Source organism: Dicentrarchus labrax, unplaced genomic scaffold (assembly GCF_905237075.1).
Source record: "Dicentrarchus labrax unplaced genomic scaffold, dlabrax2021, whole genome shotgun sequence".
In the NCBI taxonomy this organism is placed as follows: domain Eukaryota; kingdom Metazoa; phylum Chordata; class Actinopteri; family Moronidae; genus Dicentrarchus; species Dicentrarchus labrax.
The window spans coordinates 13,593,164-13,611,957 of NW_026136719.1; the positions used below are offsets into that span (position 1 = coordinate 13,593,164).

Here is an 18,794-nt window from a genome sequence, read left to right on the forward strand (position 1 = left end):
GGAGAGAAAGTTGGGAGGATGCCAGATTCTATTGAAAGTCTTTGCACAGCGTTTGAAGTCAGAGGATGAGGATTTAGAGGGAAGCAGGATTATTCAGAGTCAATACCCTTCAACAATCCAGGCAGTTGGGCTGCTGCAAAGAAACAACGTAGTCTGACTAACCACGGCTGTTTTTTTTTCTCTGTCTCCTATTGCAGCTCCTGTGTCAGACATGCTGGCTAATGTAGCGCTTTTCTAATCTCGTTGTCTCCCTCTTTACTTAATGGAATGGTTTGATATTTTAGGGAATATTTATGTTTTGTTTTCAGTAAGAGAGTTAGATGTGAAGACTGATATCACCACAATGGCTTAAGGTCAAATACTGCCCGCTGCTAGTTAGCTTAGCTGAGCAGAAAAAGACTGGAAATAGGGGGAAATGGCTAGCTTGGCTCTGTCAAAGGTAACAAAATCCGCCGAAATCGACATCTAAATCTCACTAATTAACTCATTATATCGGGTTTGTTAAATCCGCAACAAAAAAAATGACAATTTGCCTTTTTTTCTGAGGTGCCAGAATATTTCTTGCCTGGAAGCAGTGACTTCCTGGAGTCCCCACCGGTTGCCTGGCAACTGTTTCCAGCCAAGAAATAGTCAGGCACATAACCCATAAAATGGTTACTGGTGTTTTATTTTTGTTTGGCTTAAATATTGGGGCAAAACATGTTCATTAGTGAGCTTTAGAGGTGCTGCTAGGTGGATTTTGGTTTCCTTATAGACGAGTCTTTATGCTAAGCTAACCATCTGCTGGCTATAGCGTCATATCTAACCAACAGACCTGAGCTCTATTATTCTTCTCTGCCAGAAACCAAATAACTGTTTTCATTAACAACATGTTTCTTTGCTGGAGCACATAGGTCTCATTCTTCTCTTTCTCTTTTGTTATTTTAGTTTAGTTGTTGAGCTTTTGAACTGCAGAAACCTAAGGCGTGCAAATTGCAGTCTTATATTGTCTTTTTACATAAATAACTTTTTAATACCCGGCGTCCTCATCTGACATTCCACCAGAAAACCCATGAGAGCTTTTACAGTTTCAGACGTGAAGCTAATTGCTGATTCTCCATCATTCTGCGCGTGTGTGTTCAGTTTATTGCTGCTTAGGAGATCCAGTTTAGTTGGCACACTTCCTCAAATCTTGGGACTACTGCTGTGTCCCATAGGTGAACATCAGAAGTCACACAAACTTGCCGACATGAATACACACTGACTTTCTCTGTCTTATATTTCATCTCTGTCTCTTTCAAACACACACACACACACACACACACAAACACACTGCACTGTAACCACTCACTGCATAGAGATGAGCCCTAAAAATACACACACTAGTCAGCACTTTACATTGTTTGTCTCCTGTGTGCCCGTTTGAAATGGAGATTTATGGCTGCTGGCTGTTGTCTTAGGGCCATTTTCTAGATTAGATGATACAGCAGGCTGCTAAACAGGAACTGTATCTTTATGACAGATTTACAGTTTTCTTTTTCCTTTCAGAGATTTACATAGTGTTGTGAGCTGTGTGGAGACCAGCAGGGTAATATTCCAGTGTGATATTTGTGCAGGAGAGCTGACTGTGCAGCTAAAAAATTTACAACTGTTAGCAGTGTACAGCCAATACTGAGCTGACACACACAGCTTTCCACACAGACCATGTTACTTTTGATTTTGTGGTATGTTAAATGAATGGTTCAGGGCCATAATAGGCTCTTTTTCTGGAAATAGTCCTCAAGTTAAACCAAAATTCTTTAAATAATTTAGATGTCCGGCTCAACGATAAACCAGACACAAATCATGGCTGTGCTCTGGCACATCAGAACATTTGACTGGGAAAAATGCATCTCTTTAACTTATACCAGGAGGAAACTGCTCATCACAAACACACTTTTTATGAAAACATCAGAGTGATGTTTTTTTTCAGCTTGGACTCTTGGCATGTTTCTTAGGGTTGTGCTTCTCTGTTTCACTGTAGTTGTTTGGAGAAGAGAAATCACTTCTTCTGTCAGTCTGACGGAAGGAAGTAAGTAAGTAAGGAGTCTCCAGGGATTAGTCTGTAGTCGTCTGGACGATGAAATCCTAAACATAGCAACACAAAGCAACACACCAAGCCTACTGTCTGCCCCCACTATCCCCTCCTCTTCTCTTCCCTCCCTCATCCTGTCCTTCTCCCCTACATGGCAGATATAATGGCATAATTGTCCTGCTTATCATTAGTATCCTGGTATGAGTGACAAATGAATGTTGTCCTTACTGCTGGGAGACCGGTGTCTGATGGCCGGATCAGCTAATAAGTCTGGTTGATTCTGATTCTTGTCCTTTGGAAATATCTGCTTTGTCGAGTAAGACTCAAGCGGGCTTCAAGAGGTTTTATACATCCAAAGAATTTCTATAAAATACAGACCAGGCATCTGATTGAGACCTGTGTGTATTTGTCAAAATGTGTAGCCACACCAGGCTAGTACATGACACCTGTGTCTAATGGGGACCCTGCTTTTAATTGAAGTTTTATGGCACTCACATAAGGACACAAAGGTGATACATTAGGGTTAAAAATGTACACAAAGTATAAAGTAAAAAATATAAAATAACATTTAGGGCTACTTTACAAAACATGGCGGACTAGAGGACCCACTCCCTCTATAGATAAAAAAGGCTAATTTAAGGTAATTAAAACACTACTGATTATAGTCTAATAAAAACATACCTATGAATCTTATATTCCATTTCTGCTAATAGATCCTCCTTAATGTTACACACTGGCCCTTTAATTTATTCGCTAATAACCCATATACGAGCTGAGCAGGACAACAGGCTTTATGGGGTGCTCTGTGATGTAGATTTACTGTTGTTAAAAGCTGTCTCTGATATCACTGTCTCAGGAAGGTATACTACCTTTTAACAAGTTAGTTTTGCAGGAATCCCATTGTGGAGGGATGCTTTGTCATACTCAGTAAGGGGTTATCGTAATTACAAGTTCATCGATAACAAAATGGCTCCTCTTTTGTAGCCAGTCAACGAGGTAAAATTACACAGCTTACAACTTTCCGACCCCTTGAACCTAATGTTCCATATCATCTTTTTATAAATCTAATGTAATTATCCAGTTCAATAGAGGTAATCACTGGCGTGCTGTGAGCATTAGGCTCTCTATTCAGGCTTATGACAGCCCTGTTGGCTCCTTCAACGGCATCTAACAGCTCCCTCAGGCCAGCCACAGGAAACCCTCAACAGCCTCACACAGAGCCACCTTTGAAAGCTAATGAAAGCTTTATTATAATATTATTATTTTCACTCTGGCTCTTAAAACTGTGACAGCTCACTCTCTTTCTGTCTGGGTTTCTATCTGTGTGTGTGTGTGTGTGTGTGTGTGTGTGTGTGTGTGTGTGTGTCTCTGAAAATCGAAACGTGTGCTAAACCTGACCTGTGCAGACCTCATACATGTGCAGCATGTATGAGAGGATATTTGACCTATTCATAAGAGGCACACACACACACACACACACACACACACACACACACACACACACACACACACACACACACACACACACACTTCCCTACATAGAAGCACTTGTGCCCCATTTTATTGACCCTCTCTGCTTCTTTTCCTGAACGGCATATTAAAGGCTATGTTCACAGCAGAGCTCTGTGCTCTTTGAAGTGTTCAAGAGCTGCAACAGATCCTCAAATATTGACTTTTAAGCCTTCTGGAGGAAAGAGAGAGCAGCAGAGAGAGAGATTGAGAGAGAGGGAGAGAGGGAAGGAAAAGGGTACATGCATAGACAGACAGACAGAGAGAGACACAGGGACGTGTCTTTAGTTGTAGCTGGTGGGTGTTTTCAGATTTCTGACGGGAGGGCTGAATTTGTCTAAATATGTGTTTGCCAACTGTTAATGTATGTAGGGAGGAGCGTGTTTATTGATGTGAAGGAGGAAGTACACAGAGATAAGGGCTGATGGTAAGCTGAGTCTGACTCCAGGCAAAATAGATCAAAATGACTTACGGCCTTAATGTGCCTATCCTCTCCTTTCCTCTTTTCTTCCCTGCTCTCCTCTCATTTCCTTTATTTTTTCTTTCCTTTTTTTTTTACCTCTCCTCTCCTTATCTCATTTCTCTTCCTTTCATTTCCTCCTCTCAACTAATTTCCTTTCTCTGCCTTTCCTTTCCTTGCTTTTCCTCTCCGCTTGTCATTTTCTTTATTCTCATTTCCTTCATTCCTTCTTTCCTTTCCTCCCCTCTGCTCTCCTTTCTATTTTCTTTTCTTTCCTTCTTTTCATTCTTTCTCTGCTCACCTCTTTTCCTTTCCGTATTTCCTTATTTTCCTCCTCTCCTCTCATGCATAATTTTAACAAAATAAATCACATTTCACCCCCCTCCTCAACGTCCTTCTCTGAGAAACCCCGAGCCAGAACACACTTCTGTAACACCTCCGAGCAGGCGACTGTTTTCAGTTTTAAAACAATGCCCCCTTTATGGGAACTGAAGACGGAAGGAAAAAGAAAACATCCCAGGGCTTTTTAACTTTTTCTCAGGAACAGTTTTTTCTCCTCCATCTGCAGGTCAGAGTGGTCAGTCTTGGCTGCTGTTGCCAAGTTGAAAAGGAGGCAGATCGACAATCCAGAAGGTTGAAACTTATGTAGAGAAACATTTTGAGATGGGACAGTTTGATATGGCCTTCTCTATCCTGCCCACCACTCTCTGCAAACATGCTTGCACATGCCTTAACACACACAAACACACGCGTAGATAAAAGGGCCAGTTTTACTCAGTGGTTTGTTTGTAGATCAGAGCAGGCAGGTACACTGAGCTCACTCACGCACACTGAATAACACTTTGTCCCGATTTAGCAGAAGATTGAGGTGAAACACAGTCTGCCTTCACAGCCTCTGTGTGTGTGTGTGTGTGTGTGTGTGTGTGTGTGTGTGTACAATGGTGCTGTCTTGATGCTGATTCATTTGCCTTATCTGTTTCTTGTCACTCTTCTGTCTTTTCATACGTTCATTTGCTTGAGCAGCCAGCTTACTTGTCTCCTACTGGATGTATGGTTGTCAGACACTTCGTCAGCTCCAACCTGGAAAGCTCTGTGTTGTGCTGTGTGATAACGGAGCTCACAAACTAACATGCCTGTGAAAATTTGTCATGCCAGAATAGCTAAAATAAGATTATTTAAAACTCTTATCAAAACCCTGACAGGGCTGCATTCACTGGATTTTGGTGAATAAGTGCTTTAACGTTGTAAACGTGCAACGCTGCTCCTTGCAGAGATTACAGGCAGGTTTATTTTTACGTTCTATATCCAGCAGCTTAAGAGTCTGTTAGTTTGTTAGCATAACTCGGTCAGAGCAGACCAGCTTCCAGTTTAGAGCCTGAGAGGAAGGCAGGTAATATATTAAAACAGACCTAATTTATTACCAGGTAAATCTAAGGCAACTTTGCGCACATTTTTTGGGAATGGTGATTTATAGAGAGGCAAAGTGAAAGTAAATTCTTGATGTTCGGCCAAATAAAATAGCCGTCAAAGAAAGTTGATTGATATAATCAGGTAGAAGCGCATGTGGTAACACTTTACGGGTGTGTAATTTGCAGTGTAAGAACTATGTAATTGGTACAGATTTTAGGGAAAATAGAGACAGTGTTCAATTAGTACACTTAATACATAACATACAATTAAATAATTCCAGTTAATTGCAAGAATAACCTAGAGAGTGCAGATCTGCTGAACATGCAAAAATGTGTCAACTGACAAGCACACAATTAAACTTATCTGAAGTAAAAAAGAATATACTGAATAATGAACATTTACTTGTGGTGAAAAGGAGCTTTTTCCTTTTTAAATGAAATTCAAATTTTCTTTATAATTAGTACCCAATTTATAAAAATTGGTTGGAAGAATTCAGACTTAAATAAAGAATTACCACGCTTGTCTCTCTGCACTGTACAGGAACACAATTGGATTGCAGTTGCTCTACTGTACATCTTTTTGAGTTTGACATCTATCAGTGTCAGACCTTTTCTATTTTTTTAGTCACCACAAACATTGTCATGGAACTCAGTCCTGGAACAACAAAGCATACCGGTGCTTTTTCATCCTCTAATGAGCAACAATGAAGACATAGTTTTCTGTTGACTGTACTCTCTGTGCCACTCTGTAAGTCATTGACTTTCATTGTGTGTCTTTTGCTCTGGGATGAGCTGAACCCGCAGAGCCACTGACTCATCCTCTCTAGATGGAGAATGGCCTTTTCTGCAGCCTATCAGATGTCACTGGGCTTCTCTGTTGTGGTCGCAGCCATTCAGAGAGGATGAATCACATTAATAAAAGCCATCTTTGCTTTGCTCAACAGCTCAGCTGAGGTCGGCTGTTGGCATTTGAGTGCTCGAAACCTGGCAACATGGGAATCTTCAAACAAAGTAGCTGATATTGATATGATCTGTTCACACAACACAGTGCACATTTAGGGATGCATTGCGATGTAGTACATTTACTGTATCATGCATGCCTCTGCTTATTCTGTGAGTGTGTGAGAGAGAGCAGGAGCTTTTGGTGTTTTCTCTGTTTTTAAAAGGATCTTCAACTACAAAGACTCATCTTATTTCTCATCCAGCTGACTGATCCCTTTCCTGACATGTCTATGAATACAATCACACACAGAAATAAACAGAGTCTGGTTGATGCACTATATTTACAACGCCTGCACACAAGTGTCTGTCAAGCCATTGTATCATCTGATGTCTTTGTTAAAATTGCAGTAGGCCTACCACTTTTAGATTTTGAGTTGTAAATAATATAAAGCGTGTGGGATTTGTAAACCACATTTGATGGCCATATTTCAGTGTTTTTAATGATTATTAAAGACCTATTTGCTCACTCTATTTAATATTTTTAGTCACAGAAGCAAATTTTTTCTCACTGCCATCACAGAAAGGTGTGTCTGCCTAAGAAATCCTGATATCAAATAACATTTTATTTGTTTGAATGCTTTGTGGTTAGAATTACATTTTGTAGGTGTTTAGTATAGACACCTAGAGCAAATCAGGGTGACTAACAGTGAGAGAGGAGGAAGAGACAATCAATGAGTAACAGTGTCTGTAATATTTGAGCATAAACAGGTGATGTAAGTATATGAGAATGTGTGCAAATCTGCTGGTTTGGGGCTGTTTTTATGGTTTATATAATATGTTTTATATTCTTTATGGGTGTGTTGGTTTTACTAAAGGGAAAAATAAAAATCAAGAGTTATCTGTGGTTGTTTTTAAAGATGGTGGGCAGTAGTTGAGGGAACATGCCATACATGTTTATTCAGATTTAACATGCTGTTCTGTTTTCTCCTGCTCAACATCACACCGATCCAATTTCCTGCATATTAAAATGAAGAATGTCTCCCTCTGGTGGTGAAAGCAATGCTCTGCATTTTCCTATCAGTTCACATCTTCAACTAGCTTTACCTATACCTATGTTTGTGCTAACCTTACTGTATATTATAGGTTTCATAGTGGTTTAGTAATTGTTTTATTTTGTTCATCTGATGTCTCATATGCTTGCTTTATGTCACTGGTACCTCTCAAACCAATCAGACGACAAGGGACACACACACACACACACACACACACACACACACACACACACACACACACACACACAAACACAAACACACAGAAAGAGATGGCATAATGAAGTAGAATAAAAATCATTTTTCTCTGGTTTAGTGCCAACTGCCAGAAGCCCTGACCTTAAGTGTAAGTCATCACTCAGTTAGCTACCCCTGTCACAGTTAACCAGATCATCCTACATTAAAGAAAATGAGAAGTGCAGCAATTATGGGAGAAAGGAAGAAAATGGGATAAAATTGAAAAGCCTTTTAGACATGGAGAAAAGCTCAGCTACTGAGGAATTTAACTGAATGGGCTTTGTGATTGGTATATAATAGCCAATATATTTGGAAGATAGCCGGTGATACCCAAGCTTTCAAACATTAATTGTTCATATATCAGAATTTGTTTAGCATGCCAGCAGCCTAGGGAAAAAAACCCATGCTAGTTTGTGTGGCATGTTATAATGGGTTCTTATAGTGACTCTAAACGATGCACACAATTTCCTTCCTTAATTTCTTCAACATTCATCCGAAATCAATACCATCCAAACCAGTTAAATGTTCATGAGATCAAAACAGAATATGATGAAATACATTTTTCAACGTGTGCATGCTAATTGGTTTAGGATCCTTTCTTCTCATATGCTCTGTTCATATGCTGCTCTCTCCTTTTTAAAATGTAGGCATTTATACAGGGATTAAGAGACTATTTCATAAACCAATCTCATCCCTAATTCTGTCTAACCTTTCTCTGTATACATTTAAATTTAGATTTAGATGTTTTCTGTCAAATTATGTATGCTTTTTGTTTTGTATTCACTTATAAATATATGTTTTTAGCCCTCATATGAAGAATGTTTTGTCTAACTTGTTTTATTATCCCCTGTTTGTCTTGTCTTTATGCTGTTTTATCGCTCTTTGTCCTCATTGTGTGGAACAGCAGGGACACCTGCAGGAAAACACTTTTTAAAGTGAGTCAGGCCCACAGCTGCTAATGTTTATCATTGCTCTGCTGTTTTTCCTGCTGGAAAAAAAAGACTATTCAAACTATATCCAAATATATATATATATATATATATATATATATATATACAATGTTATCAACTGCCAACACACACGCACACTCCACTCCTTCAATTCTTCCACTCACATTAAGCAAGATACCCACCATGTGTCCAGCTGCTAGTTAAGTGAAGCAGACCAGACCCTTAGACCACGTTCAGACTGCAGGCAAAAGTGGCCCAAATCAGATTTTTTTTCGGGTCCAGTGACCAGGGCAGACTTCAGAAGTAGTGTGAACACTCAAATCTTGCCCAGATCAGATTTGTTCAAATCAGATTTAGACCACTTCCATATGTGGTCCTGAATCAGAAACCAGGTCTGATTTTTTTCAATGCAGCCGCAGTGTGGACAACGACGGCGGATTTGATGCGACTTTTATGTCAATCTACATCGACATTTTACACAATTATGCGCCGGCGAGTTAATAATAAGTTAATAATAAGTCATTTGCAGCCATAACCCTGCAAAAGGCCAAAATAGCCAATTTGGCTCTCTTTCTCTTCATTCTTCTCCTCCTCAGCACCTCCTCATTAATGTTACGGCTGCCATTACACAAACATTTTGAAATAAAAGTGAAAATGCTTACTTCCTCCATAACCTCCCTAACTTTAGTGCAACAGCGTGCTGCGTAGATGTCATTGTTTTTGTTCTTTTGTACAGTTCACACTGGAATCTGATATAGGCCACATTTTAAAAGGTATTGTGAACAGCAACATTTACACATTAATGCCTTGTAATGTTGATATGGTGACCTTGTCTAAGTCCAGTATTCACACTGATCTCCACCAACTCCTGAGGGAAATATCGGACCCTTTAGTTGCTAATTGCTCCACTATGTTCACTAGCTATAGTTTTGTCTGCTGTGTGGTGCTGAGCAGGCAGCGTACAGTGGCTTTATCAAAGCTTTTTAGCTGCAAACGACTGCCTGAAAACAAGTTTGATGGGAGTGGTGAGAGGGAACCAAAACATTAAAGTTGCAGGTTGTAAAACCAAAACAGTACTAAAATGTTAAATCCATTGAGCAAGGGAAAACTGCAAAGTCAAGTGATAATTTGCTGTGGGTTTGTCACTAAGAGTCTTATCTTTTACACACTGATCCATTGTAAATATAAAAATATTGATTCGAGCAGCTTCAAAGAAACATATTTGGTTTCAGAGCGTTAGACAGGCTTGAATATTTCAGCCACAAAAAGAGATATACCTTCTTCTCACCCACCTCTTTCTAACTTCTAAGCTACATTACTCCTTTTCCTTTTTTCCACTCCTTGTGTTATTTCTGTCCTCAGGCTTTCCCTGAAGCCTGGCCTCTGGTCTAGGCCTCCAAGTGAGAGACGCTGCTTCACACATCTCTCTTTGGTGAAAAATAATGTCATTAAAACTGCCCCGGACAGCTAGCAACCACTGCGTGGGTGTTCTTCTAATACAGCAGACTTGTTTAGACAGCAGAATTACTGATCAGCTTATTACCCATGCCTTTTTAAGTTTATGGACCAATCGTGGGAAAATTGTTAAGTGACTTGATGACAAAATTACAACCTAGGAAGCTCAAGAAGAAACCGGTGAGAGATAAAATGCAGACAAATTTGTTTACTACACGTACATTCGTTATATAGTTTGACAGGTGGGATTCATTAACCCCACACTCTGATCTGGTAACCCCCCCTGAAGCACGTGTTGTAATCCCTGTGGGACCCTTCATAACTTTGCCTGCTCTGCTTCATACACCCGAGAGCTGTAATAATCTGTAACTGTACTCCTCGAGCACATAGTTTTTTTTCTCTGCGTGCCTTCTGTTTATTCCATTGACGCAGTGACACAGCATCCACACTGCACTTTCACAGCTGCCACTCTTGTCTTTGCCATTCTTAGCACATTCTCTCTCTGTTTTTAATTTTCACTGACCAGAGTGCCTGTGTGTAGGAGGTGCAGCTTCTCTTCTCATCCACACATCTTTGAGTCTTAGATCTTGTTGGACGTATCGTGTCCGTAGGAGATCACTGAAGACTAAAGACACTGTGTTTAATGCTGCCTGCTTGAAACAGAGCGCCTGCAGGCATGCCAGACCCCTCTCTGCTCCCCTTCGTAGTCGCCCTCTCCAGGGGGCTATCGGTCAATCTTTCCACATCGGTGCATATTGTACAGCACTGGACCGTCTAAGCCCTCATCACACTGGTTACCCCCCACCTCAGACTCTCAGGCCCTCACCCTGACTATTGCCTCACAACTCATGACAGGCACATGATGTGAGAATGGCCATGGCTCAGGTATTAGCTGAGACAAAAACTGAAAAAAGAGAGACAAAGGGATAAAGGCGAACTGGTGAAACATTTTCTATGTTGTTGAGGTTTTTCCTTCATGTCTAGCAGGCAAAACATGTAGAGCTTGCTTTTCATGTTTCAGGGAAATCGTACTGTAATGTGTAATATTATAATACACTATTGGTGTGTTTTAAAAATAACAACATGGAATCACACTGGATATTTTAATGCTTCTCGGTGTCATGACTATTAATTCTGACTATTAACTTAAGCCAATCTGATGAATACTTGGATACAAGAAAGATGTACCATCTGATACACTTACACACTTATTATTAAGTCAGTTTACCTTGTACAAAGAAGAATGTTCATAAGCAGTCCTATACAGCGAATAAAAGAAAGGAGAAACGGCACTAATATTAGATCTGTACTGACTTTTTTCACAGTAGGAAATTTGGCATGTCACAAAAGTTGTAATTGATACAATTAAAAACAATTGTACTCCATGTAGGTGAGCTAGTTCAAAGTTGGTATTATGCATGCTGACTCACCGTCATGGTTCACTGTATCCCAGTTGTGGTAACTGAGAAAAACTGGATCATGCTATCCCTTCTCTTAAAGGTAGGATTTATACAGTAGTTTGACATTTTGGGAAACGTGAAATTCACTTTCTTGATAGGCAAACATTGCCAAAATGTCAAACTATTTCTTTAACTGTACTTCACTTTAAATTTTGAACAGAACTTCTGTCCTCAAATGTGTCTTTGACACACCAGGACATTTTCTCCCCTTATGTGACTGTTGGATGCCATAACGCTGCATTATCTCTGCACTTTCCCAAACAAGCGTACCTGTAACACACACAGAAATGCACTCGTAAGCAAAGCTAGATAGTGCTCACAGCGCTGGCTACACTGCTGTGACAGACAAAACAGCAACAGCATGATCTGCTTTTGCCTCCTGATGCAGCGGCCTGAGCATTAAAATCCATCAGACAGAAATATTTTCAGTAGTGGAGCTTAGCAGAATTTGCTTGACATTTACTTTCATGGTGATAAAAAATTCACAAGTGGAAAAAATCATGTGCTGAAGATAGTGAATACATGTTTTTGGGTTGAAAGTGAGCATTTTATCCTTGTAAAGCATGGAGTGTGAGGCAGGCAATGATGTCTTGTACGTGTGTGTTTAATGCAAATGATATGGATATTATTATAATTGCGAATTCTCTGAGAAAATAATTTGTAAAGTATATGGAGAATACGATATTCTCCATCACCACATCTCTTCTAACCTTTCTTTTCCCTCATTTCAGTGTCTAATCTTTTGTGTTTCTCCTCCTATCTCTAAACACTGCCATCAGTGCATTAAAATATGTGGCTCATCTAGGAGGCTGTGCCTGTACTAGATCATATTTGGATCCAAATGTGCACAGATGAGTATGTGTTGTTTTTACTGCAGGTTAACTTCAGAGATCCCCCAACGTCATATCAAGTTAAAACGTGTCAGGAGCCCGACCACTGATCAATCAGATCAATCCGATAAAACACAGTAATAAGTCCCACAGGATCCTGACAATGGTTATCCTAAGTTTACAATAATATTACAAGACTATCCACTATGTTAGCATCCACACTTAGATTGAGCCTGAGCCTTACTTTCAATATTTGCGAATTATTTCTGAGCTTTTCTCAAGCTTCTTATAATTTTTTACATTTCACATTTCATTTTTATTGTATATTTTTCCTGTGGGTACTATCTGACACGCACAAACACACAAACACACACACACACACACACACACACACACACACACACACACACACACACACACACACACACACACACACACACACAGAGCGTGTATGAGTGAATGTATATGTATGAGCTTGAACCAGTGGTGAGGATGGCAGTTTTTGAGGGTGTCAAATTTCCCTCTTTTGTATATTGTGTGGAACGTGTTCCCAGGTCCCACATGCTGATTACGCGCGTGCTTCTTTGTTTTATCCACTTGTTTCTGTTCTCACTCCAAAAACTCCCATGACATATGGAGTCTTTCTCTCCTCTCCTCTCACTGACACAACCACTCATGCTGGTTTGGTAGAAGTGGTTGGTTTATTAAAACACTCTCTGATGTGTTGTAACCGCTTTCTTTTTGTCAGCTTGGCTTTTGATTAGAGAACAAATTGCTTCCCTGAAGCTCTATAAGGGACACCGTATTCTATATAGCCCTGTTCATATTACAGCACGGTGGTTTCAGCCTTTAGTGTTGCCAGTTAGAGAATATTTAGGCTTTCATTTCTCATCAGGCAGCAAGGGCAACTTAACTTTGAAGCAAGATAAAAGATGATGACGTGTGGGAATGTGTTGTAGTCCCTCTATAATCTTTTGTCTGTTTTTCTCTCTTTGTCTCTCTCCTGCTGTCCATCCAACAGATACCTTTGAGGTCCTGATGAGGCAGGCGGAGAATCACACTAATGTGGTCCTCCAGGAGTCGTACCGCAACATGGCTGATCAGGCTGTGGGCCCTGTGCAGGAACTCTTCACCGATATCGGTCTCTTCCTGCTGGGGTCTGAGCTCAACGTTGATGACTTAGTACAGAGATTCTTCGACGCTCTCTTTCCACTGGTCTATAATCACCTCATCAACCCAGGCCTCAGCGACATATCGCCAGGCTATGCAGAGTGTGTAAGGTCATCCAGCCGTGATGTGAGACCATTTGGTGGGGCGCCCAGCGTCCTGGCTGATCAGATTGCTCGCTCAGGGGTCTCCGGGAAGCTTCTTCTTCAGGCGCTGCACCTCGGCATCGAGGTCATCAATACCACAGACCACTTACAGCTGAGCCGCGAGTGCAGACGGGCCCTGCTCAAGATGCACTACTGTCCTCACTGCCAGGTATGGATTCATGTGTCTGAACTGAGTTTATTGATCTGAATTAATGAAAGTCTTTTCCCAGCATCACTGATCTCAAAGTAATTTTCTTCACAGGGCTTAACCCAGTCCAAGCCCTGCATGGGTTACTGCCTGAACGTGATGCGGGGCTGTTTGGCAAGCATGGCAGAGATTGACACCCATTGGAGGGAGTTTGTTCGCTCCCTGGAGGGCCTGTCAGCACGGATGCACGGACCTCAGGATTTGGAGCAAGTACTTTTGGGAGTTCACTCGCTGCTTCACGATGCTGTTGGACATGCTCAGAAAAATGGACCCCGCCTCTCAGCACAGGTCAGGTCATCTTTGAGGAGAGATTCTGTATTGTTTAGGATGGTGGACTTGAAACCAGTAAATCTGGAAGAAAGGATTGAAAGTGGGTAAACATTTTTACTCAGTCCTGGAGAGATTTTTATTCTGAATTACACTGCTGTTCCAGCTGCTAACTCCATGTCTGATAGGTATGTCGTGTGGAGACCAAAAATAAATTGTTTGAAATTGCTCATACCACACACAACAGGTTAGTCAGACCAGTGCAGGCCAAAACTCTCCAAAAATGCATCCATGTGGGAAGCTCCAAGGTGGTCAGAAATGTAATAGTTTAACTACCAGGCCGACAAGGATTCAGGCCAAATCCAGAGTGTCAACAGCTACTCCTCAGGCTTTGACTTATTTACTCAGGAAGTCTTTATCCTACAAAAAAAATAACACAAGTCTAACTATTAAGTCTAACCATAAAGTATTAACATGTAACTTTCTGTCTACATTTATGTTATATGTTGTTTATTTGTAGTGAATCTTCTCAGGATGTACCTAAACTCAAGTCTTTTTTTTTTGTTCTGATAGAGACACCACAGCTCCATCTAGTGGTTGTCTTTGTCCCTGCTGCTCGATAGGCTGCACATGCAGTACATTAAAAAATTCGAGATGATAGGCTTGGTTGCACTAATGGCCTTAGTATAAACAGCTGTCACTCAGCTATCTAAAATAAGGCTTATTTGTCACACACCAGTACAATATAACAAGATTTAAATAGCCTGTTTCTCTCTCTGTGTTTAGACTTGAATTTGTGTCTGTCTCGTTGGGTAATAGGTGCACAAACTGTGTGGCCCCCCAAGCAGGAAGCTTGCGCAGTCAGTCAGCATCCAGCACAGCAGCAGAGAATCCATCCCTTTCAAAGCTCTTGTCAGAGTGTCAGGGGACTCGCTCGCTGTCAAGAGAAGGTAAGTGGTTGAAAGATGACAGATGTGTGCATAGAAAGAAGTGTCATTTTCAGATTTTAGTTCATTAAATCTACCATTAATATTTAAAACACCTTGTTAAACAAGTTAATAATGTGTGTGTGTGTGTGTGTGTGTGTGTGTGTGTGTGTGTCGGCATGTGGCTGTGTTTTCAGGGACTTTCTGAATGGTCTACGTTTCTACCGTACATACTACGGTGGCCTGGCAGATCAGCTGTGTGTGAGTGAGCTGGCCTCTGGTGACGGACTGTCCTGCTGGAATGGAACCGACATTGTTAAAAGGTTTGTCTTAAATAGGTCAATAAAACAGATTGGTGACAAATTCAATAAAACCAACATCAAGTGTCTTAGTAAGGTAGAAACCACTGCCATCCTCCAGAACAGCTCCAATGCTTCATTGCAAAGTTTTTCAAGGTCTCTAAAACTCTATTGGAGAGATCTTCCAAAAGATGTCCTGTATAATAGATAATGGACAGAGCTTCAGGGTCTGAAAATTAAAGCCAGTGCGAAGTGCCTTAAACCTGCATTATTTCTTATGGCCAGCAGGGGGCGTCTCTGTTGCTCTCACCTCAGAGACATAGATCTTGGATATGAATGGTTGTGAACTGGAGCAGACAAACTGGCCTCTTTAGTATCAGTCAGCGGCCTTGTCTCCATTACATCACAGCTCTCCATCTTTCCCGTGCTGTCATCACTCAAGGACCCCCTCATATATTCTCAGTGTGTGGTTGTTCCTCTTAACTGTCAGCTGCTGTCAGCACTGTAGAAATGGCAAGTGGGCCCGTATTTCAAACTACGGTGAGGTTGGAGTTGCCAGTTTGGGTTAGACGGTCCATTGTAAAGGATGACAGCCTTGTTGAGATTGTTTCACAGCAACTGTGTGAAGGTAAGAAAGAATTGGGGAGGAGGCGAAGAAGGTCTTTCACAGCCGTCTTAGCATCTCAGAGTGTCAAGGTTAAGTTTCATTCTGGCATTGACAATTTACTCCTTTCATGTTTTCTCATTTTCCAACATAACACCTCAAGTTTCCATTACAAAGGAGGCAGCCATCTCTGAGAATAGAGATGTTTCCTATGTGCTGGAGAAAGATGAGGGGCAGCAGGCTGCATGTTGTCTATCATCTATCCCAGCAGCCGCTAGGAAATGTTTATGGTCTGTGGGCCTTCTCTCAGCTCTTTAACCCTCCTTCCTCTTTTCCTGATTCACAGTAACACTTATTGATAGGGTTTCATTCACCCCAGGTCTACTCACAGGTTTTCATTTTGATTTGGTCATTTTAAAAAGAGTAAGAAATCTGAGAATTGAGAGACATTAAGAATCCGGGGAGACAAGGGTCTGGGGAGACTATTGAGTCGAGTCCCTGCAGCTGAGCAGGCTTCTTGCAGATATACAACCCTGTGCTCCTTTCTATTAGCCTAGAACCATAGATGAGTGCCTGGGAGTCAACACAAGCTGAGACAGAAGCAATAAATAACCTCCTGCCTACGGGTCATAACCCAACATCCACTGAGAGAGAGGGGAATAAAACTCACTGCCGGATGGTGGCTGATTTACAGAAGCTTATCGAGGCCTCAGAGACCTTAAACGATTGGTTCAGTTGCTCTGTGTGTGTGTGTGTGTGTGTGTGTGTGTGTGTGTGTGTGTGTGTGTGTGTGTGTGTGTGTGAGTGAAACTGTACATTTGAATGTGTGTGGATGCCCTTTATAACAGCTCTTTGTGCATGCTGGCGCAGATTGTTTTATGGTCTTAAAGAAGTAGTGAGTAGCACCAGAGTTTTGTCTTATTTAATAAAATGGGATGAGTACAAAAACATGACACAGGGGCCTGAGATTTAAGGGAGATATAATGCGCGTCCTCATCTGGGTCCTGGTAAACAAAAAGATAAAGAACAATCAGATAAGATCATAGAGGAAGAACACAAGCAGCTTTCAACTCAATGTCTATGTGAATGTAGATGATGGGGTCTTGCTTCAGGGAATATTTGGTAAACACGTTCTTTCTCTCAGTTTGTCTCGCACTGTCTCCTGCTTTAGTCCCTCGCTCACGCACTCACATTTTCTGATTGGTGCTATGACTTATTAACACTTTTGTCATCTTTTGTGAAAGCTAATTTTACCTGAAATATACCACAATGAGTCTCTGCATTGAACTGAAGCAATGTGAAGGCTGGTGAGTTGTTATTGTGCTCACATCCAGAATGTGAAATGATAAGCTAAATGACAGAAAAAAATAAGATTCAGTCAGGCCTTGCCAATCAAGCCTTGCTAAACAAGTTCATAAAATATCACCATTGGGTAAATCTATGTGTATTTTGCGGTATACCAGAGTTTTTAATTCTGGTCTGTCTGTGGTGATGGCCCCGGTATTGGTATGACGGTGCCCTTACACTGGTCACACTGCAAGACTGATTAAAAGGTTCTTGTGATTTATGTCACTGGACAGCATGGGATCAAAAAATAAAGCAGTTAAACATCCCTCAAACAGTGGCAGTGACGGTGATCTTGTTTGGTTGGAGACGCTGTCCCCGTCTGGGCAGAAAGGTTAACACATTCCCACATGCTTTCTCTATCCGTCATGGATACACACACACTGGAAGAATGGCAGGTTGCCATGAGCTGCCCACGCTCTACAAGTGCACACACACATCCCAGCTACCATATTTCTTTGTTTCTCTGTTGGAGTAACAGACTGACAAAACCAAAATCGCTTTAATTAAAGAATTGCAGGGATCTGCCTTCCTTTTCAGTTACCACACATTTACTTCCTAATTCAGTTCGGCACCTTATCTTAAAGATGTACTATGTCAGCGTGTGCAAGGTAGCAAATCTATTTTGGATTCTATATTATTATTTTAAAAAATCATCTTTTCCCATTTCCCCTGCCAATGGGGGACAACAACCAGGAGTTATAGCAGTGCTAAAAAGCTACAGCCTCAACAAGTACGAAAGTGTGATGTTTTATTCATGATTACCTCCTCTGGTGAAGACTTGCTTTAATTCATCCCCACCTGCAGTCTGTCTCATGGCTGCCAACACACACCAGGTGTTTGGGTGGTGTGTTTATATTTTCAAAGAGCCTTTTTCTAATTGAGTACAGCAGTTTTTTTATTTTTACGATAATAAGGCAACTGACCTTGCATGCTGTTGAAATTTAACACGGAGGGATGAGTACTGCGGGACGAATGCTACAGTACGTATTGTAAAGATGCTTGAACACAGGCGGGCAGATATTAGTGTGGCCTTTCATGTAGTAGACCACCCTTCATGCTGGAGTGGCTGTTTAAGCAACCAACCTTTGACCTTTCTCGTGTCTCTTCGCTGCCCTGTTAATCCTGAAGAGGTTAATCACATGGTAATTAGAGCCCTGGAGTTGTAGTGCAGGCCTCTCCTCAATGTGTGGCCAGTTGGCAGAGGAAAAGCTTGATTCTATAAATGTTGTCTATGCTGCTCTATTCCTGTCTGTTTTACTCTGTTCTGCTCTTTTCTATTTCCCATATGACAGTTTTGTCATTTGCCTATTTCGTCATTTATTTCAGTTTTGCTTCCATCCCCCCCGTTAGACATGAAGCTCAGGTGATTTGCCTTGGCTTAACTGAAATGACAGCTTTTAAGCTCTGCTAATAGGAATCCACTGAAGAAGCATCAAGAGCTTAGGTTATCCCAGCCTGCTCTAGGAACATACTTAT

At 41.1% G+C, this 18,794-nt stretch overlaps 1 protein-coding gene across 1 annotated transcript in view; it reads left to right on the plus strand.

The window, feature by feature from the left end:
* The window catches only part of gpc5a (glypican 5a), a 110,471-nt gene that overhangs the window by 14,049 nt on the left and 77,628 nt on the right, over positions 1-18,794 (plus strand). The window contains exons 3-6 of the mRNA XM_051379037.1: positions 13,376-13,836; positions 13,930-14,163; positions 14,962-15,092; positions 15,266-15,391. Coding sequence (XP_051234997.1) covers positions 13,376-13,836; positions 13,930-14,163; positions 14,962-15,092; positions 15,266-15,391 — 952 coding nt within the window. The remainder of the gene's footprint in view (positions 1-13,375; positions 13,837-13,929; positions 14,164-14,961; positions 15,093-15,265; positions 15,392-18,794) is intronic.